At 43.3% G+C, this 22,809-nt stretch overlaps 2 protein-coding genes across 2 annotated transcripts in view; one reads left to right on the top strand and one right to left on the bottom strand.

Moving 5' to 3' along the window:
* Positions 1 to 4,561: 4,561 nt before the first annotated feature.
* On the top strand, positions 4,562 to 10,081 carry UTS2 (urotensin 2). The gene is made up of 4 exons (XM_058719231.1): positions 4,562 to 4,708; positions 7,320 to 7,427; positions 8,907 to 8,950; positions 9,809 to 10,081. The coding sequence occupies exons 1-4, from the start codon at positions 4,609 to 4,611 to the stop codon at positions 9,926 to 9,928; spliced, it is 372 nt and encodes a 123-aa protein (XP_058575214.1). The 5' UTR covers positions 4,562 to 4,608; the 3' UTR covers positions 9,929 to 10,081.
* Positions 10,082 to 10,891: 810 nt separating this feature from the next.
* The window catches only part of PER3 (period circadian regulator 3), a 60,987-nt gene continuing 49,069 nt past the window's right edge, over positions 10,892 to 22,809 (bottom strand). Inside the window, 3 exon segments of the mRNA XM_058719232.1 lie at positions 10,892 to 13,400; positions 15,053 to 15,203; positions 15,986 to 16,169. Coding sequence (XP_058575215.1) covers positions 13,317 to 13,400; positions 15,053 to 15,203; positions 15,986 to 16,169 — 419 coding nt within the window. The 3' untranslated portion in view covers positions 10,892 to 13,316.

The raw sequence follows: 22,809 nt of genomic DNA on the forward strand, positions 1-22,809 counted from the left end.
AGAGAGAGAGCATGTGCGTGCACATGAGCAGGAAAGGGGCAGAGGGAGAGAGAGAATCTTAAACAGATTCTATGCTCAGCTCAGAGCCCGGCTCGGGGCTCAATCCCAGGATCCTGGGATCATGACCTGAGCAGAAATCAAGAGCTGGATGCTCAACTGACCGAGCTACCCGGGCTCCATAATCATTCTTGTTTTCTAACTTGAATTAGTTGCCAAATCATGGATAGCCCTTAAAATTCCGATTTCTAACATTGAGAGTTGGCAACTAGCAGCAGGAGTCTACCTCTAGAAAGAACATAAGCTCTCCACTTTGCCACAGTCCCCACCACTCCCTATTGCATTCGCCAAGCCAGCCTCGCTCATTTACATGATCACTCCTTGATTTCTGTAGGCAGTTCAGTCTGCAGCCTTTGATTTAATGCCTTTGCCTCCACAGACAGGGATGCAGATGACTACAGGGGGTGTTTTGCTTCTGTTGTTTTATTTCTATAGGGTAGATTTCTGAGAGCAGGCTTATCGGGTGTGAGTATATTTTGGCTCCTGCCATACTGTACTCCATTTGGGATGTCCTCTCTCGTGCAATAGCTGCCCCAGGCGCCCTCACGCGGGGCTGTTCAGCAAACGCCCTGCTGCACTGGGCCAAACCCTCTCTCCTAGGAATTTGCAAATTGGACGTAAAGATAATGTGTTTGAGCTGATCTTTTTTTTTTTTTTTAATGTTTATTTTTGAGAGAGTGTAAGTGGGAGAGGGGTAGAGAGAGGGGAACTGAGGATCCCAAGCAGGCTCTTTAATGACACCCCCTTTTGGGGCTTGAACTCATGAACTGTGAGATCATGGCCCGAGCTGAACCCGGAGGCTCAACAGACTGAGCCACCCAGGTGCCCCTGGGCTGATCTTAAACTGAAGAAAGGCATGTTTTGGGCAGTGGGCTTTATGTATGGTCAAACACACCCGTGGAAAAGAAAAGAAATCAGTTCTGCAAAGAGAAAGGAGATAAAATGGACAGAAAGATGTCAAGGCAAGGAAATGTAGAACCAGAGAGAGAGAGAGAGAGAGAGAGAGAGAGAGAAGGAGGGAGGGACTAAGTGTGAGTCAAGTCACTAAAGGGCAGAGGTCAAAGGAGCAGGAATTCTTGTCACTCTAGGTCCTGGTGGGTTTCTGGTTCTGCTACTTACTACTGCACAGCCCCTTGTATTCTAGAAGCTATCCTGTGTCGTTCCAATGCACTTGTTTTCTTAAGCTGGAGCTCAGTGGTTTCTGTGGGCGCCAACTTGGCCATCAGGTTCTTGGGAGCCGCTTTCTGTCTTCTCGGTCCACGGCTGTCCCCCCCCACCTGGCAGTGCAGGCACATTGTAGGTGCTGAGATGTCTGAATACGTAGATGAATCTGCAGTAAGGTGACCACCCTCCACCCTACCAGACCTGGGAGCGTGTGAAATTGCCCCGACTGTCCCTGTCCCTGTTGAGGCACTGATGACCCCCATGCTGCCCATCCCAGGGGTCCGTGCTGCACGGTACCTGCCCATTAGTGGAACGCTCCCCTCCCTGGCTGGTGCTGGGACTCTTCTGTTAGCACCCCACCCCCTTCCCCAGGTGCTCCTCTGCGTCCGCTGGGAGGTCCTCCAAATGTATGGCTCCCTGATGCCGTCTGGGTCTCTGCTCAAATGTCCCCTTCCCGGAGGCCACCCGACTGTCCTGTCTGAACTAACATCTTCCCTGACTGCCTGTCTCACTGCATGGTCTCCCTGCTATGCTTTATTCTTTTTTTTTTTTTTTTTAAGTTTTTATTTATTTTCAGAGACAGAGACAGCATGAGCTGGAAAGGGGCAGAGAGGGAGGGAGGGAGGGAGGGAGGGAGACAGAATCCCAAGGAGGCTCTACACAGAGCCCAATGTGGGGCTTGAACTCACGAACCGTGTGATCATGACCTGAACCGAAATCAGGAGTCAGACATTTAACCAACTGAGCCACCCAGGTGCCACCACTACGCTTTACTCATCATAGCAACAAAAAACTATCATGGCAAATATTCATTTTGTTGTCTGTTGCCTCCAGTTAGAAAGTTCACAAGAGTAGAAACTTACCATCCTTCCCCTGAAACAAGGCCTGACACTTTGGGGCCCCACACGTTGATTTCACAGGTATTTACTGAGTGCCTACCACGTACAAATAACGACCTAAAATATGTAACCGTGCTGGAAGGCGCTTAGTGCAATGGGACAAATAGAGCGAGGCAGGAGATGGTTAAGGTCGTGGGCAGCTTTGTTGCAATTTTTAAGCAGCAGGGTCAGGGAGGGACTCACGTAGGAGGTAGCGTTCTAGCAAACACGTGAAGGAGGTGAGGAAGAGAGCCAGGCACATGTCGGAACAAAGACCGTTTCAGGTCGGCAACAGTCACTGCAAAGGTCCTGTGGCAGGGATGTGTTCAGGAAGCAGTAGAGTTTAGCTGTAGGGGAGAGTGGTATTGGAAGACGTGAAACATGAACCTGGAGCCAAGGGAGATTTCAAACGCAGTCACCCTTATTCAGGTATCATTTACATACAATCAAATGCACCCACGTTAAGTATATAGTCTGAGTTTTGGTCAATGTATATATAACTATGTACCTGTTGCCTTGGTCAAGATAGAACATTTTCATTACCCCAGTGGGTGCCCTAGTCTGTGCACAGTCAACCCTCTGCTCCCACTGGAGTGCGCTGCAAGTTCTAGAACTTCATTTATGTGGAATCATGCCGCATGTGCTTTCCGAGGTCTGGCTTAGTTTGCTCAGCATAAAATTTTTGTGTTTTTATCATCACGTCGTGTTTATCAGCAGTTCCCTTGTGTTGTTAAGCAGAATCCTCTTCATAGGATTTAGCACGGTTTATTCGTCCATGCGTCTGTGGATGGACACTGCGTTGTTTGCAGTTTTCTGCTATTATGAACAAAGCTGCTGTGAGTGTTTGCATAGAAGCGTTCCTCGGGTCTATGTATTCATTTCGCTTGAGCATCTGTAGACCTAGCATAGTCTAGCGGCGGGCTTTCTGGGTTGCACACTTTAATGTATGTTTAACTTTACAAGAAAGTTACAAACAGGGAGGTTGTGCCGTTTGTTTTTTTTTTTAAGTTTATTTATTTTGAGAGGGAGAGAGAGAGCACTAGCAGGGGAGGAAGAGAGAGAGAGAGAGAGAGAGAGAGAGAGAGAGAAGTAATCCTATGCAAGTTCCACACTTCCAAGCGCAGAGCCCAGCACGGGGCTGGAACTCACAAGCTGGGAGATGGTGACCTGAGCCAAAATCAAGAGCCGGATGCTCAACTGACTGAACCACCCAAGCCTGCCGGTTGTGCTGTTTTGTTTCCCCACGGGCCCTGCGCCTTCGCCAACACCTGGGATTGTCGGTCTTCTCGGCTGCAGCTGCTGTGGTGGGTGCATGGTAGCCCCTCACTGTGATCTTCATTTGCATTTCTCTGATGGAATCAATGCTGATTCCAATGATTTCCTCATGTCCTTATACACCTTCTATATACTACTTACAGCTGTGGAGTATGTGTTCACTCCTTTACTTGGGTTATTGGCTTATTGAGTTGCAATTCTTTATACACATTTTGTATCTACAGAGAAGTCTTGCATCAGGGACCTGTTTTGTGACTATTTTCTTGCAGCAGTGGCTGGTCGTTTCATTTTCTTACCAGCATCTGGCAAAGAGCAAGATGTTTCTAATCCCGGTGCAGTCGGGTCTATCCATTTCTTGCTTATGTGGTTGGTGTCTCGGCTAAGAAATGTCTGTCTACCCCAAGGTTGTGGAGGGGCTCATGGGTTTGTTTGTTTTTTTCCCCCTAGTCATTCTGTAGTTTTAGCTTTTATTTCAGGTCCATGAGGGTTTTGAGCAAGGACCTGACATGATCACACTTGTGTGTCAGAGGCACCCCTGTGCTGTGTGGATGCCGGTGGGGCAGAGTGGGAGTGCAAGGCAACAGTCAGACGTGGGGAATATTGATCAGCGAGGGTTTCAGGTTTGTGCTCTATCCCTCCTTGATGGATAATATTGTAATTTAAGGCTGCTTTGGGCCCAAATGTTTGCTGTGCATTTTAACTTATCTTCACTAAAGAACTGATTTTAAGTTTCAATCTGGACGTTGTCATTCTTTGGGCATGGAAGCCCCCAACACAACAAGACAGTTCATCTATCATTCTTGAGAGGTTACAAAAAGGGAGAGCAACATATTCCAGGTCACGCCTGAATCATGTCTGCTGGGACTCATCAACCCATGTCTTCACCTTGGCCACTTCAACCCCGGTGCTACCCTTCCTTGAATTTATGATTTATTGCTCTCAGTTACTCTTTTGGCCAGATTTATAAACCTAACTGTTCTGTCTTTATATAATGCCTACTTTGTACACTAGGCAATGACAGCAAATTTATTGTCTATGAGTTGTTAACCTTGAAAAATTACATCAATGCAAAGTGATTGCCTTTTAGCCTCCATAGCCAATAAATTTAATTTTTTGGAGGGGGGTGATATGAGTCATAGGATCATATATATAATCGCCGATCACAGAATGAGGAGCAAGTTGAAAGTTCTGAGCAACAGAAGCCAAGAAGGAAGACTTCTGTCTCTTGCCAAGCATGCACAAGCTGGTTTCTTGTCTGCTTTTCATAGGATGCTTACCACCTCTCTTCTCTCTGCCCGTCCCTGACTCCAGGGAAGAGGCTCTGAAGCTCTCAGGTAAGATGGATTTGTCCCCTTTATGTTAGTCATGGAAGAGTCTTTGAGGCTCTCATATGCAAAGTTGGAGATAAGGACGGGAATTCTTTCTTGAAGGAGTCTTGCTAAATTAAGTCTTAGCTATGGATAGAATACTAGAGGATCCTTACGGCACATTGTAGGTTTTTTACTTTCTTTCTAAAACATAGGGGTCGAAGGGGTGGCTTTGCTTAATTCATGTCACTTCTGTAACCCAAAAATGTTGTTTTGGTTGTTTTTTTTTCCAACTTTAAAACCTGTACTACACTGAAAACATCATTACTCTTAGTTTCTATTTTAAACGAACTGGTTGGATGTAGAATTTGGTTGTTCCAATTGTAGATTAAAATTATTTTATATTAAGTTGAAAAGTAATCACCTGACATGTGTTATATGAAGCAAAAATATTTATTAAAAAATACAAAAATGACAATCTAGAGCTCGGGATGACACCGATTTCCAGGTACAAGTATCTTGTCCTTTTGATTTATGTTCCATTCAGATCGAGTGTAAGTCGAATTTTTTAAAAAAATCAGTCAAGCAGATACTTATTTTGCTATTTCCTCTTAATTTAGTTTCAGAAATGAAAAGGCTGATGCTTGGTTATTAGTTTCCACTAAAACTTTAACTGGATTTTATCTTGCCTTTCATTTGGGGTACTTTTAGACTTAAAATTTTAAGTGAAGAGGAAAACCCTTCTGGACCATCGATTTTATAATTTCTTGTCTCTAAGGTTTCTCCCAAGAGGCTTTTTGACAATCAGCAAAAGCCTTGTTGGTCAGTCATCTGTGTCCATGAGCTGGCACAGCCCGTGACCTCCTGTCAGTCACATCGATGGTCAAAAACAGTCATTGAGAGGCACCTGGGAGGCTTAGTTGGTTGAGTGTCTGACTCTTGATTTCGGCTCAGGTCTTGATCTCAGGGTCGTGGGATCAGGCCCCGTGTTGGGCTCTGTGCTGAGTGTGGAGCCTGCCTAGAGATTCTCTCTCTCCTTCCGCCCCTCTGCCCTGTTCACGTTCTAAAAAAAATAAATAAAAATAAAAATAAAAATAAAAAACAGGCGTTGACTTTACTGAATCTCTGCTATTTAAAAAGAACATTGGAAAGCAAGCACAGGATGAAATCAAGATTGACTATTCAGAGAGTTCTGTCCCCTTCAAAAATGTACTATGTATTAAGATTTTTTAAAATCATACGTTTAAAAAATGTATTATGATTTTTTAATAACAAATTTAACATTTATTTTTGAGAGACAGAGAGAGACACAGTCTGGGGAGGGGCAGAGACAGAGAGGGAAACACAGTACCTGACAGAGGCTCCAGGCTCTGAGCTGTCCGCACAGGGCCCAATGCGGGGCTCGAACCCACGAAACGTGAGATCACGACCTGAGTCAAAGTCAGACGCTTAACCGACTGAGCCATCCAGGAGCCCCTATTCTGATTTTTTAAAATGTAGGTCAGTGTAGCATCGTATTCAAATTCTAAACAGGTGGCAGCCTGCCTTCAAGTTCTTGCCTAAACTTTTCTAATGTATTTGTTTTGACATAAATGAGCCTTCATTACACACAGTTACACGTGGTCAAATTTTATAGATTTTCATGAATAATCTTCAGAAATGCTGTGAATGTGCTCAGATGCCGTCATGATGGTTTCAGTGCATTGTCTTCCAGTCAAGGTTGTAGCCGAGCACCTGGAAGCGGCCAGCAGGCGGGTATTCCAGGACTCCCGGAGCCTCTATCTCAGAGTGTGGCTGCCGGCCAAGAGAGCCTTCCGGGAGCCAAGTGCCCGCTTAGTACGCCTCCCACCTTCCACGCTCATTCCACACGCCGTGCACGCACATTCCTACGCATCTTATACACACACACCATACCTCTTACATGCCATTAAACTGACATTTCACATTAAAAATGTTATTACTATCAAAGTATTTAAAGAGTATTTTAAGGTTCTTTCTTATTATTATATTCAATAATAATAATAATTCAATAATTGTGGCAATAGGCAGTAGATAAATAGGAACAAAAAAGAACTACTTTTTCAAGTGGAAACTCTTTTTTAACAAATTCTTCAAATTAAAAAAATTTTTCTTAATGTTCATTTACTTTTAAGATAGAGCACGAGTGGGGGGTGGGTGCAGAGAGAGGGAGACACAGAATCCAAAGCAGGCTCCAGGCTCTGAGCTGCCAGCACAATGCCCAACGCAGGCCTTGATCCCATGAACTGCAAGATCATGACCTGAGCCCAAGTCGGATGCTTAACCAACTGAGCCACCCTGGCACCCCGGTGGAAATGTTAACTGGTCCTATGGCTCAGCTCCACTCTCCTATTCAAGGAGGCCGAGCGGCTTGGCAAAGTCACACAAGGCAGAAGAGAGTCAGAATTAGATCCACTCCTCTTGACTGTCTGGCCTGCCAGCTTGCGAATCGGATCACAGCATTTCCACCTCTTTGTTAAAAAACACCACTGACAAATCACGAACTTAGCATTTGGGGAATCTCTAGTGTTCTCTCTCTGTCCTCGAGCCCCCAAAAGATAACAGGGAACAGAAATAATTGATGAACCAAGCTACTAACCTCTTCTATTACTCTGCGTAGCACCTGATGGAGACGCAAGATCAACCTTGGATGAACTGGAAAGAGTGTCTCTCCTGCAAATGCTGGAGACGTTAGGGGCAGAGAGAGGCGACAGTCTTAGGAAAGCAGGTAAAATAATTCATGCGTGTACAGGCTGTCTGATTTTATTGCTACTGAATTACTCTCTATTCTCATCCACTATGTGAGGTAAAAACCTGATTTGGAATAGAAAGATGTTCTATAAAACATGCTAATAAACTGCCCAACACTCTCCACTTCTGGTGTAAAGACTCCTCTGCAATTTGGTGTTTTCTCTTTCTCACCAACTCCTTGCAAGCATCATGCTCTCCTTGGTACCTCAGCATATCTACATTTTTTTTCTGTACACATTTATTTTGGAGAGGAAGGAGGGTGTTACCATTCCCAATAAGTGCAATTTTATTTTTTTTTAATTTTTTTAATGTTTATTTATTTTTGAGACAGAGAGAGACAGAGCATGAGCAGGGGAGGAGCAGAGAGAGAGGGAGACACAGAATCTGAACCAGGCTCCAGGCTCTGAGCTGTCAGCACAGAGCCCAACGTGGGGCTCAAACTCACAGACCATGAGATCATGACCTGAGCCGAAGTCGGATGCTTAACTGACTGAGCCACCCAGGCGCCCCTATTTATTTTTTTAAAAATGTTTGTTTGTTTGTTTGTTTATTTAATGTTTTTTTTTTTTTTTTTTAGACAGAGAGAGAGCATGAATGGGGAGCGTCAGAGAGAGAGGGAGACACAGAATCCTAAGCAGGCTCCAGGCTCTGAGCTGTCAGCACAGAGCCCAATGCGGGGCTTGAACTCACGGACCACGAGATCATGACCTGAGCTGAAGTCGGACGCTCAACCGACTGAGCCACCCAGGCGCCCCTAAAATGTTTATTTATTTTGAGAGAGAGAGAGAGAGAGAGAGAGAGAGAGAGAGCGCACATGTGCACGCAAGGGAGGGACAGAGCGAAGGGGAGGAAAAGAGAATCCTAAGCAGACTCCGTGCTGTCAGCGCAGAGCCTGATGTGGGGCCCAATAAGTGCAAATTTAAATTCTGGGTTTCTACTTGTTAAAATTTTATGCAAATTACTTAATCTTCTGGTACCTCAGTTTCATCATCAGTAAACAGGATTCATACAAATATCCACCTCATGGGGCTCTTGTGAAGTCAGTGAGAAAATGCAAGTGAAATGCTCACCGCAATCACACGCAGTTATCGACAAAATGTTAGCTCTTACTAGTTTCTCCAACTGGATTCCACTGAGCAATGACACCAAGGCTCAAAACATTTTGCAAACAAAATGGAGACTTTAATAGACACTGTTTAATAGAAGTTCATTCATGTAAAATGTTTTGAGTGGACTACTGGGGAGAACACAGCGCCCTCTGTGAACTCCATCAGAGACAAGCACAAGGGTACTTGCCCAGCAGCCTTCAGGTAAATATTGCTGCAGAGTGAAAACAGGGAGATCAGAAACTAGGCACGACTCAGTTAATACTCTATTTTGTGTGTTTTAAATAAAACAAGCATTAAATAGAAACCACAGATCTGATGATGAATGGTTTTCAAACACTGTTTTCCAGGTCTCGGTACTGGCACTGCTAACCCGCGAGGAGGTATGAGACAGGTAAGTGACCATATTTAGGAGAGCTGGGTGAGGCATTTTACACCTTGACTTTAGAGGATCCTACATTCTTGAACTGGGTAGCGTTCAGGGTAGAAATCATGCCTTCAAGTAACTGGCCAATCAGTGTTATCTTGGAGCATGTTTTTTCTAAGTTTTGATGTGTATAAAATGTGCCTACCAGACCTTATTCAGTGCTCAACTTTAACCAAGCTCTCCCCAAACATTTGACCAGAGGCCGTTTTTGTTGTTGTTGTTGTTGTTTTGTTTTGTTTTGTTTTTTGGCTTAGTGCCCAGTAACATCCTTATAAAAATACACTGGGAACACTCGATCCTGGAGATGGTGTTCACCACCTGAGGTCCCAACAGGGATGAACCCCCCCAGAAGGGGCTGGTGTAGCTTCTGCATGTGACTAAAAGTCATCATTCAGATGTTTATGAGTGGAAGGATTATGGTTAAAGACTCTAAAATCACAAAGGTAATTAGGAGGATTTGCTCATGAAATTCTACAATAAAAACAAACCGAAGGGTCCATGCTTAAATAGGTAAATTTCAGGGGAAATACAAGCCCTATTTTACACACAAGATGGTAACTGTACAGAACATGTTACTGACATTATTTAAACAGAAAGAGGTCAGTGAGGGCTTAGGAAACTTCATGGCCATCAGAGGGCTACACAGACTTGGTGGACCCCTGGCTGGGCACAGGGAGCCCTTCCAGAGCCATACTCTGGGTTCATACTGCAATTACAATGGCAAACGATTTTCAAAGGTCCTATGTCTTAACTACAGTTCCTTTTTCTTGCAGCGATCTTAATTCATTGATAACCTATGTTTTTTGTTTTTGTGTATTGTTTTAGTTTCAAGCTTTCTTTGGACAAGATCCTAACATTTTCCTGAGTCATCTTTTGGCCAGAATCAGGAAGCAATATAAGAAACGTGGATCTCCCTCTGAATGCTTCTGGAAATACTGTGTCTGAAGTAAAATGAACATCTATTAGTCAACTCAGAAACAACCACCTTAGAAAGTTAAAAATAAAAATGTCTGACTTGAAAACAGCATAGAAAAAAACTAAGCAAACTACACCCCATTCATGACTATTTGGAAAAATAAATCCTCTATGTTTTGCAAATACCATGAGCGGTCATTTTATTTATAAACAGGCCCTGAACATTTATAATTTTTCTTTCCATCGATTTATTTTTTAAAAATATTCATTTTTGAGACAGAGAGTGTGCATGAATAGTGGAGGGGCAGAGAAAGAAGGAGAGAGAGAGAAAGAAGGAGAGAGAGAGAAAGCAGGCTCCACACTGTCAGCCCAGAGTCCAACATGGGGCTCGATCCCACAAACTGTGAGATCATAACTGGAGTCGAAATCAAGAGTTAGACGCTTAGCCAACTAAGCCACCCCAGCACCCCTTCGTGAATTTATAAAGAACTCTCTGAAAATTGAAAAGTAAGGCTAATAAAATTAACAGAAGCAAATACTAAGCAGAAAAGTCACAAAAATGCAATTTAGTTGAAACAGTTAAACTACAACTCACTTAAACATTACCTTTCCTGCGTGTCCCCTCAACCCTTAAAAATGACGACATACGGTATCATCACTTAAAAAAATCAGCATCTTGTCGTGGAAAAGTCTCTACAGTGAAGGATGTGTAGATGCGGGCTGGGAGCGGTCTGAATTCTCCTCAGTTTCTGATGGGGTAGGTTCACGTGCTCAAATCCCCTGTCCCTGAGCTTTAAACTCTTAACAGAGACACATGCTTGCTCTCGGTTCCTATGAGCTGCAGATGTGCAGCTCGCTGACTCGGGGATCGTCTCCTACACAGGGAAGAAGGCTGAGGAGGGTTTAGGATCACAGAATGGAAGGAAGAGCCCGTTTGTTAATTTTTAAAACCCGCTAATGTGTGTGTGCACACACCAACTTACACTCTGTGAATGCATGTGTACAAAGGTTTACTGACACAGTGCAAAAAAATGTCTCCGGTTCTGCATGTACAGTTTATGTTTTTCCTTAAAAAAGATACCTGATTGAAATATTAATAACCATTAAAAACAAGTAAATTCACACAATTAATCGTAAGCTCACTTGAAACAAAATTTCAATTTGGATTAAATTTACCTTGTGAGTTATAACGAAGTTTTTACTTAACTGCAAAATGACTCCATTCCCACAGCATTGTGTCTTTCAAAAATCTTGACCTCATATCCAAGAAAATAATCACCTTCTGGGTAACATTTATGTAAACATCGAAGCCTATAGTACAGACACGTATTACCAATTTCTGTAGTTATTCATACAAAAAGTTAATAAACCCGAACAATGAAGTATATATAAAGGTTGGTAGAGCCCCCCTGGGGGGTAGCAGTGTCACTGCTGAGCGTCCCCTCTCCCCTCCAGCAGTGCGAGCTTCGCGGTGCAATCTCTGAATACGCCAACTAGTCTACTTGTCAACATATGAAAATTATAAACTCAGCGCTACTACAGATCTGCCTACAACAAGCACCGGTTTCATACCAAATCTGGCATAATATTTGTGCTATAAGATGTGTACGAAGGTAAAGAAATCAGCAAACGCAGGTAAAACGAACATCCAGACAAAGGCGCTTCCATTATTAGAGAACGTAAGGTTTCAAACGGGCTGCATGAAGCCGAGTGGCCCCTGAGAGCCACACATCAGTTTTGATTTGTACAAATTAAAACTTTTATCCCTACAGAAGGTCGCAATGACTACACTGATGGACAGTACCCAGGCTGGTTAGTTTTTCTAAAGTTGATTTTTCACCAAGGGTAAAAATGCCACACAACTTGACCAAGATGACGAGGACTTCAGAAATCACTGAATGATCAGGATGGAGTAGAAAATGACAGTTCCATATTTGCATGGAACTGCTTAGCATCTGAAAATGGTTCTGACACCTTAAGATGGACTCACCCTCCAGAAAACTCTACTTTAGAAAGGACACCTGAGCTACGGGAATTGAGAATCAGGGCTCCGCAGTCCTCATGGATGAAGAGGTCGAGTCTCCTAATTATTATCAGTTATATGTACTTTACAAAAGGTATCAAACTTGGAGGGAGGAAGAGAGTTTGCTTGAAACAAAGCAACAAAACACGAAAGATCAGTCAGTCTGTTATATAAAAGATAGAAGGTCCTGCTCCTTTGCTTCTATTCCTTTCTGATCTGTGTGGGTGTGAACCGCATGAGTCCCTCCAAGTCTGGGCAGGAATCACGGATTTCTCTCAAGAACAGGGACTTAGCAAGTAAACAACCCACTCACTTCTTCACAAACACCATCAGGGCCGGAGTAGGAAGCACTGATCTGTGGCCACGCTGCACCCCCGTGAGGACCACGGAGCTCCCGCGAACCGCGGCTGTCACCGGGAAGCCACCACGGCACTTACAGACCTCTGGCAAAGACGGACAGACCTCTTGTGTGTAAGTTGGTTGGAAAGAAAGAGTTAAGTGTTAGTTTTGGTGAGACAACGTTCAAACACATAGGCATAAAGGAAGAGTATTATTTCTTACGTGACTTCTGAAACTCTTTACAATCGTTATTTTAAAAACCAAAACCTTAAAAAGGAGAATGCCACTGGTTGAGTGAAGAGCTCTTTTTGTTTTCATGTTACACATGCAAAAGCTAACTTAACTCCAAGGAATAAGCTCATTGTAAGTAGACTGGTTTTTAAGATAAGACTTTGGGAATTTCAGTGGAAGGTGGAAAATTACAAGGAAAGGCATCTATAGGAATAAAGCTCAGAATCCAAACCTAAAAGCCAGCTATTCCCAGTGTACCGATGGGCGGTATTTTCTAACACTGGTAAATACTGAAGTGACTTGGCGTCGTGAGGAAGTGGGACGTCTCCTCTTAATCTCGGGGGGAAGCACCAAGTTGTGCACAGGCCGCATGAAAGTACGCAACTTACAGAAACCATTCCGAACAGTATATGGCCTGCAGGTGGGACGTCCTACGTCCTCCCACAGGAAAATGATCCACGTAACAACAGAACGAAATAAACGAGGCTAACGTTTGGGGCTACTTCTAGCCATACTTCTAACTACCATCCATTTTGGGTGACACCCGAAGTCAAGTGTCGCTGTGCACGCACCTCTCTAGAGGCCATCCAATCTGCTCAGAGGATGGCCAACCAGAAAGAGAAGCTGACTGACAGTTTAATACACCAGGAACACAGGAATGAAAGACGGTATATACAACGTCTGTTTCAGAAAAATGATGCCTGTTAAAAAGTCCAGAAGGAAAAACCTTCACATTCACTGATGGCTTCATGGCCACGTAGGAGTCGGGTTAAAGAGACACACCAAGAGGTCTGCTTGTCCGGCAGGTGCCATCTCTGTGGCCACTCAACTGCCGTTTGCTGCTGGAGCTTGACCACAGGACTCTGCGGCGTCACCAAGGGAATCTTTGCTTTCGCAGGTGACACAGCCCTCCAAGAGAGAACAAGAGCAGGCAAGAGGACATGATGTCGTCTGGAAAGTCTTACAATTAGTAAAATGCTGGCCAAGCACCCTACATCTCATTCCCCAATTTATTCAATTCATGCCTAAGAATCGTCTATATTACAGGTCATTCCTTTATTATTAAAAGGTAAATGACAATTGTTTACCTACTTTTGCTTATTTTGAAGCTCATTCGTATATTCGTACAAAAGCACACAAATAGTATTTTAGTTTTTATTTTTATTTATTTATTTTTTTTTTTTTTAATTTTTTTTTCAACGTTTTTTTATTTATTTTTGGGACAGAGAGAGACAGAGCATGAACGGGGAAGGGGCAGAGAGAGAGGGAGACACACAGAATTGGAAACAGGCTCCAGGCTCCGAGCCATCAGCCCAGAGCCTGACGCGGGGCTCGAACTCACAGACCGCGAGATCGTGACCTGGCTGAAGTCGGACGCTTAACCGACTGCGCCACCCAGGCGCCCCTAGTATTTTAGTTTTTAAAGTTTATTTGAGAGAGAGGGAGAGAGAGCGCATGGACACATGAGCAGGGGAGGGGCAGAGAGAAAGAGAAAGAGGGAGACAGAGAGAGAGATAAAATCTCAAGCAGGCTTCCACACTGTCAGCGCAGAGCCCAACACGGGGCTCGGACCCACAAATTGTCTTACGAACGAAGACACGTGGAGTGCCCAGCTCAGCTCCTGCTGTTGGCACTACTGTATCTAACCTTCCTTACTTTGTGGGCACTCATTCCTTTCTTTAAAAACGGGCGCGGGGCAGGTTCCAGCACTTGTTTACTTCAGAAGCCCTAATACCACAGTGTTTTGAGTGCTTAGCTTTCTCCTCTTATCATAGTTTTTAAATTAAGTTTTTCTGATGTTTATTTATTTTGAGAGAGAAAGAGAGAAAATGAATGCGTGGAGGAAGGGCAGAGAGAGAGAGAGAGAGAGAGAGAGAGAGAAAATCCCAAGTAGGATCCACGCTATTAGTGCAGAGTCCTTTAAAAAAAAATTTTTTTTTTATCTTACCATAATTTTTAACTTCACACATTATCACCTCCTGCATCTCAACACTTGTGGGAATACAGAGCTCATTACTGGGACAACTGTCACAATCGTTCCACGGAGCCACCATCAGGACCACGAGCAAATCAAAACTCCACTGTCTAGGCCGCTCACATATGATCTCACTGAGAAGATCTCGCAACAACTAAAGAGCACCTGGGGCTCACGGAAATTCCTGCCAGGTATGAAGACTACCTCTGGTGTGAATCTTACACCTTGAGTTTTAACCCTGTTCAAACACACCTGCATATGTGAAATGCATGTCCCTTTGGTCCTCTCCTCCCTTGCCAATCATATATCAAAGCAGGTGTCCCAGAACATTCCAACTGGTAAAAACACTTGCAGTCAAAGAGACCTGTATTCAAAACCAGAGGGACTGTCAGCCATATATAAAGTGTCCAACATCTGTATACATGACTGTGTTGTTTGTTGGTAAAGCAGGGATAGTAAAGCTACTGCAAAAGTAACTGTGAGGGTTGTAATTTTTGGTGGGATCGTGCAATGAGTATTAAGTGCCTCGAGCACTGCCTGGCACAGAAAAACATCCAGGAATGACGGCTGTTGTCACTGTGCTTACCTGGATGTCTATTTCTCGAGGGACAGTCTGACTCTGAATCCAAGAGTGCACCTGGGCCAGCTCCTCCCTCCGCGCGCGTGAAAACTGGGGTTGCCGCGGCCGCATGCCCGCCAGCCTCTCCAGGTCCCCTTTCAGCACGGTCTCTTTCACCCTGTGGACAGACAAGCGACCTCAGTCCTGAATAAGGCACAGGGTTCTCATGTGATCCATGAACAGCTCTGTTTGGGTCTGTGATATACTTTCTATCTCTTGCTAATATACAACGTGCCCATTAAACAAAGAACTGAATCAGCTCTCTGTCAAGCTGGTGAAGCGAGAGCTCTTTCTCTTGGAGAAAGCGTCTGTACCAGCACCTGAATGGGGCAGACGCAAGACACAGCTTTCCCTCAGCAACTCTCTTCTCTCGGAATGCGAAAAATTCAGCGTCTAAAGAGAAAAGTTCTTGTATGTGTGTGCCACCTGGGGAAGCGGTGCTGTCTTTGTTTTCTGGTCTCATGATGCACACGTTGGTGCGGTGTGGATCTGAGTGTGCACGGCATTGCCACTACAGCCACTGTTCTGGGATCATTCATCATTTAACTTCAAATGAATGAATGTGAAAATACATTTCTGTAGGAACATCCATAAAAACAGAAGTTAAAAATCACTTTGTATTAAACAATACACTTAAAAAACCATAAAAGTTTCTTAAAAAAACCCCATTTAAGAGGGGGGTCCTTGAGGGCACCTGGGTGGCTCAGTCGCTTAAGCGTCCGACTGTTGGCTCTGGTTCAGGTCATAATCTCACAGACCGTGAGACTGAGTTCCTGTAAGCACAGAGCCTGCTTGGGATTCTCGTGCCCCCCTCTCTGCCCCTCCCCTGCTCACGCTCTGTCTCTCTCTCTCTCTCAATAAACTTTAAATAAAAGTGGGTCTTTTAAAGTGCTTTCTTACCTCTCAGGTACCTGATATTTCGTTAGAATGTACTCAGATGTCTGTTTTATCATTCTCCACATGGACTCTTCAGCAAAATTGGGAAATGTTTCTTTCTTCTGTACATCCTGAGACCGCCGTCCCTCTGAGGCGATTTCAGAAGAATAATCACCACTGGTGGAGTATATACTGTGGTCACTGCTTCCTATCAAAGATCAACAACAATTATAGATTAGGAGACACTGTTAGGGGCAGATTTGCCAAACTCATTCTTCCCGCTGTGGCGACCAGCTGACAGTCTTCGCCGTCACCCAGCAGCGGTCCCAGGTGACCCCCTTGGTTCCTCCGCCTTCCCTAGATGTCCCTCTCACTCCTCCCGAGCTGTCCACGCTCAAGGCCACACCTCACTCCTTCTCATCACCTGGAGATGCTCCAGGTCAGCTCCAAAATCACTAACATCTCAGCTCTGCTTGCTCGTCTGCTTGTTCAAGTGCGCCAGCTACAAAGTGCCCCGACCCTTCAGCCCACAGTCCATCATTCAGTCACACTCTTTACAACAGCTGAGATTTCTTTTTCCCTCTCATTTTTCACACTATCAAAATGTCCATTCTCATAAAGCCGACAGTCAGTTCTGTTCTTATGTAAACCCAAGTAACCAAAGGTAGGGATAAAGTCATTTATCATGGGGTACACCGATCCATTATCACCAAAAGGATCATACAAAGCTGGGTAATCCTGCTACAGTCTCTGGCCAGCCCATCCTGGCAATGACTGTTCTCCACGTCTCTGTTCCCTGACTCTCACCTATTGAAAACGTCATTACTGACACTAAACACAAGCTTACTCATATCTGCACTCTCTCCTCACCTCCTCCTGTTACAACAGAGAGGTATCCACCCCTCCCAAGGCCCATTCCTTTATGGCTGCTATGGAGCCTTGCAAATCATTCCTTTCCTAACTCGCATCGACTCTTCTAGATCCTTCTCGTCAACTTTGAAACAAAAACCCAGAAGACCCCCCCAAAAAACAAAAACAAAGCAAACCAAAGTACCTCCCTAATTTTCTAAAGAGCAAGTACATGGGCGAAGATGGTGGAGAAGTGGGAGGACCGGGATTTTCCTCATCCCTCAAAACAACTGTATTGAGGTCAGAGCACTTGGAACACCCAGGAAATCGAGCTGCGGAGCGGCAGAAGGGTCTCCACAGTTGGAGGGGGACAGTTTGGCAGGATTGAGGTGTGTGTATGTGAATCGGGGGAGACAAAACGGCATAGGCACAGAGGGGAGGGAATCCCTTCTGTGCAGAGATAAAAGGGAGAGAAAGGGGAGTTGTAAAAGTCAGCCTCAAGTTACTACAAGAAGAAAAAGTCTCTGGATCACGGACTGGGGAACGAGAAATATGGAGAGTGCCGATTTCTGTTTTGCAAACAGTCTTAGGTGCTGAAACTCGGAGGTTTGGAAGTATGTGACTTTCTCTGGAGCAAAGCTGGAGCAAAGCTGGGAGCCATGGACCATGCTCCCAGGAGGTAGAAAGCCGGCCGGAGTGCAGAGTGCGGTGTAGTGATCTCAGGGGCGCACTGGGAGAGAACGGTCCCCTTCCTGGAATACTTGGAGAAAAGGGATTGTTGCCTCCCCAAGGACAAAAGACCCTGAAGGTACCAGCCAAAGGCCTTTTATCAGCGGGGCGGAGTGGCGCTATTCCAGAACAGGGTCTGGGCAGTGCAGGATCCTTGAAGACACTGGAAGGCCTAGAAGGCAAGGGAGACTGTGGAGCAGGACAAGCCTGCTGCCCACGCTACTCTGTGAGGGCCGCTTGAATAGCATGGTTTGAGACACCTGGTCCGGGGAGCAGAGACTAGGGTGTTGCCATTTTTCTCCCCATCATCAACAAGGTGGGGGTTCAGGAAGCAGCACAGTGGCCCCCAGTGGAAGTGGGACGTGCTTACACCAAAACCCACCCCTCCATGACTGGTAACTGCTTATCTACAGGAGTGGGACTGACACTGAGCAAACCAGACGGCCCCTCCCCCAAACCAGCACAGCCGCTGGTCCCAGGCACCAACAGGCAACTGTTTTTTTTTCTTTTCTTTCTACCCTCTTCTTTTTTTCTTTTGGAATTGGGCTCATAGTTTCTGATTTGTATATATATGTGTATGTATGTGTATGTGTGTGTGTGTGTGTGTGTGTGTGTGTGTGTATATACACACACACACACACACACATACACATATATATATGTTTGATTAGGCATTTTCATTCTATTCTTTTTATACCTTTTCTGTTTCTTCTTCTTTATCTTCCTTTCTCTTTCTCTGGATTTAGCCTTATAGTTTTTGATTCTCTGGTCTTCTTTCATTTTTCTCTTTTTATGGGACCAGGCTTCCCCACCCCCCTTTCCTTTTTTTTTCCCCAGGGTCACTTCAGTAAACAAATCAAAGCACACCTGGTTGAAGGTCCAAACACTCCACCACTACGAGCAAGAAGGAGCTCTGCAGAGGGCTGACCAGTGGGACACAGTGGCCAAAACACAAGAAAGAACAGCATGCACACAGCAGACACCAGAAATACTTCCTGAAGTGCCAGGCCCTGGACAGTGCATGGCCCCTTTTTACTATAGTAGTTCTTGCAGATGCAGGACCTATAACAAGCTTTTAAAACACGCAAAAGACAGAAACTTAGCCAAAATGACAAAACGGAGGAATTATCCCCAAAAGAAAGTTTAGGAAGAAATCACAGCCAGATAATTGCTCACAACAGGTACAAACAGTATGTCTGAAGAAGAATTTAGAGTAACAGTCATAAGACTAATAGCTGGGCTTGAGAAAAGCACATAAGACACCAGAGAATCTCTTGCTGCAGAGATCAAAGACCTAAGAACTAGTCACAATGAATTAAAAAATGCTGTAACTCAGATACAAAATAAACCAGATACAGTGACAGCAAGGATGGAAGAAGCAGAGAAGAGAATAGCTGAAATAGAAGATAAAATTATGATTATGTAAAATGATGAAGTGGAAAAAAAGAGGGAAAGGAAATTACTAGACCACGAGGGGAGAACGAGAGACCTAAGTGATTCAATGAAACAAAATAATATCCGTACCATAGGAGTTCCAGGAGAAGAAGACAGAAAGGGGCAGAGGACTTACTTGAACAAATTATAGCTGAGAACTTCCCTAATCTGGGGAAGGAAACAGGCATCCAAGTCCAAGAGGCACAGAGATCTCCCTTCTAAATCAACAAAAACAGGTCAACACCATCACGTATTATAGCAAAACCGGCAAAATACAAAGATAAAGATAGAGTTCTGAAAGCAGCTCGGGACAAAAGGTCCTTAACCTACAAGGGTAGACACATAAGGTTAGTAGCAGACCTGAAACTTGGCAGGCCAGAAGGGAGTGGCAGGAAATATTCAATGTGATGAATAGCAAAAATACGCAGCCAAGAATACTTTATCTAGTAATGCTGTCATTCAGAATAGAAGGAGAGAGAAAGACTTTCCCAGACAAACAAAAACTAAAGGAGTTTGTAACCACTAAACCAGCCCTGCAAGAGATCCTAAGTGGGACTCTGTGAGTGGAAAGCAGCAAAAACTACAAAGGACCAGAGACATCACAACAAACATGAAATCTACAGATAACACAATGACACATTTTAAATTTGTATCTTTCAATAATCACTCTGAATATAAATGGGCTAAATGCCCCAATCAAAAGACCTAGGGTATCAGAATGGATAAAAAAACAAGATCCATCTATATGCTGCCTACAAGAGACTCATTTTAGACCAGATGCTACCTGCAGACTGTAAGTGAGGGGATGGAGAACCATCTATCATGCTAATGGACATCAAAAGAAAGCTGGAGTAGCCACACTTATACATAAGACAAATTAGATTTTAAAACAAATACTGAAACAAGAGATGAAGAAGGGTATTATATCATAATTAAGGGGTCTATCCATCAAGAAGAGCCAAGACTTATACATACTGATGCCCCCAACATGAAAGCACCCAAATATATAAATCAATTCATCACAAACATAAGCAAACTTATTGATAATTATACCATAACTGTAGTAGTCTTTAATAAAATACTCCACTTACAGCATGGACAGATCATCCAAGGAGAAAATCAATAAGGAAACAACAGTTCAGAATGACACTCTGGACCAGATGGACTTAACAGATATATTCAGAACATTTCATCCTAAAGCAGCAGAATACACATTCTTCTCAGGTGCACATGGAACATTCTCCAAAACAGATCACATTTTGGGTCACAAAACAGTACTCAATAGGTACAAAAAGACTGATATACCATGCATATTTTCAGATCACAACACTATGAAACTTGAAACCAACTCCAAGAAAAAAATGTGGAAAGCCCCCAAATACATGGAGGTTAAAGAACATCCTACGAAAGAATGAATGGGTTAACCAGGAAATGAAAGAAAAAATTTAAAAATATATGGAAGCAAATGAAAATGAAAGCACGACAGTCCAAACCCTTTGGGATGCAGCAAAGGCAGTCCTAAGGGGAAAATACATTGCAATTCAGGCCTATCTCAAGAAGCAAGAAAGTTCCCAAATACACAACCATACCTTACACATAAAGGAGCTGGAAAAGCAGCAGCAAATAAAGCCCAAAGCCAGTAGAAGGGAAATAATAAAGATGAGAACAGAAATAAACAATATAGAATTAAAAAAAAACAACCACCCAGAACAGATCAATGAGACTAAGAGCTGGTTTTTTGAAAGAATAAACAAATTAATAACCCCCTAGCCAGACTTCCCAAAAAGAGGACCCAAATAGATAAAATAAAAAACCAAAGAGGAGAGATCATAACTAACACCACAAAAATACAAACAATTATAAGAGAATATACTATGAGAAATAATATCCCAACAAACTGGACAATCCGGAAGAAATGGACAAATTCCTAGACTCACAGACTACCAAAACTCAAATGGAAGAAACAGAAAATTTGAACAGACTCACAACCAGCAAAAAAATTGAATGGGTTATCAAAAATCTCCCAAAAAAATAAGAGTCCTGGGCCAATGGCTTCCCAGGGGAATTCTACCAGACATTTAAAGCAACACTAATACCTATTCTTCTCAAACAGTTCCAAAAAATAGAAATGGAAGGAAAGCTTCCAAATTCATTCTATGAAGCCAGCATTACCTTGATTCAAAACCAGACAAAGAACCCACTAAAAAGGAGAATTACTGGCCAATATCCCTAATGAACACAGATGCCAAAATTCTCAACAAAACACAAGCAAACTGAATTCAACAGTACCTTAAAAGAATTACCCATCACGATCAAGCGGGATTCATTCCTTGGCTGCAGGGCTGGTTCAATATTCACAAATCAATCAACATTATATACCACATTAGTAGAAGGAAGGATAAGAACCATATGATCCTGTCAATAGATGCAGAAAAAGCATTTGACAAAATACAGCATCTTTTGATTAAAACCCTCAAGAAAGTTGGGACAGATGGAACATGCCTTAACACCATAAAAGCCATATATGAAAGGCCCACAGCTAATATCATCCTCAATGGGGAAAAACTGAGAGCTCTCCCACTATGATCAGAATGCCACAGGACGTCCATTCTCACCACTGTTATTCAACATAGTGTTTGAAGTCCTAGCCTCAGCAATCAGACAACAAAATGAAATAAAAGGCATCCAAATTGGCAAAGAAGTCAAACTTTCACTCTTTGCAGATTACATGATACTCTACATGGAAAACCGGAAAGACTCCACCAAAAAAACCGCTAAAGCAGATACATGAATTCAGCAAAGTTGCAGGATATAAAATCAATGTACAGAAGTCAGTTGCATTTCTATACACCAATGATGAAGCAACAGAAAAAGATATCAAGGAATCGATCCCACTTAAAATGGCACCAAAACCCACAAAATACCTAGGAATAAACCCAACCAAAGAGGTAAAAGATCCCTACACTGAAAACTATAGAAAGCTTATGGAAGAAATTGAGGAAGACACAAAGAAATGGAAAAATATTCCATGTTCATGGATTAGAAAAACAAATATTTTTACAATGTTGATACTACCCAAATCAATCTACACATCCAGTGCAATCCCTATCTAAATAACACCAGCATTCTTCACAGAGCTAGAACAAACAATCCTAAAATTTGTATGGAACCACAAAAGACCCCCAATAGCCAAAGTAATGTTGAAGAAGAAAACCAAAGCTGGAGGCATCACAATCCCAGACTTCAACCTGTATCACAAGCTGTAATCATCAAGACAGTATGGTACTGGCACAAAAACAGACACACAGATCAATGGAAAGAATAGAAAACCCAGAAATGGACCCACAAATATATGGCCAACTAATCTTTGACAAAGCAGGAAAGAGTATCCAATGGAAAAAACACAGTCTCTTTAGCAAATGGTGCTGGGAGAACTGGACAGCAACATCCAGAATGAACCTGGACCACTTTCTAATACCATTCACAAAAATAAATTCAAAATGGATAAAAGATCTAAATGTGAGACAGGAAACCATCAAAATCTTACAGAGGAAAACACAAAGCAACCTCTTTGACCTCGGCTACAACAACTTATTAGTAGACATGTCTCCAGGGCAAAGGAAGTGAAAGCAAAAAATGAACTATTAGGACTTCATCAAGATAAAAGCTTCTGCACAGCAAAAGAAACAACAAAACTAAAAGGCAACCGACAGAATGGCAGAAGATATTTGCAAATGACATATCGGATAAAGGGCTAGTATCCCAAATCAATAAGGAACTTACCAAACTAACATCGAAAAAGCAAATAACGCAGTGAAGAAATGGGCAGAAGACAC

Source organism: Neofelis nebulosa, chromosome 2, assembly GCF_028018385.1.
Source record: "Neofelis nebulosa isolate mNeoNeb1 chromosome 2, mNeoNeb1.pri, whole genome shotgun sequence".
Classification (NCBI taxonomy): domain Eukaryota; kingdom Metazoa; phylum Chordata; class Mammalia; order Carnivora; family Felidae; genus Neofelis; species Neofelis nebulosa.

Bases quoted from the DNA above. Each gene is read 5' to 3' on its own strand.
- UTS2 (XM_058719231.1), top strand. From the start codon at position 4,609: ATGCACAAGCTGGTTTCTTGTCTGCTTTTCATAGGATGCTTACCACCT. The intron at 4,709-7,319 runs GTAAGATGGATT...TACTCTGCGTAG, and splicing joins AGAGGCTCTGAAGCTCTCAG to CACCTGATGGAGACGCAAGA. The intron at 8,951-9,808 runs GTAAGTGACCAT...GTATTGTTTTAG, and splicing joins CGCGAGGAGGTATGAGACAG to TTTCAAGCTTTCTTTGGACA.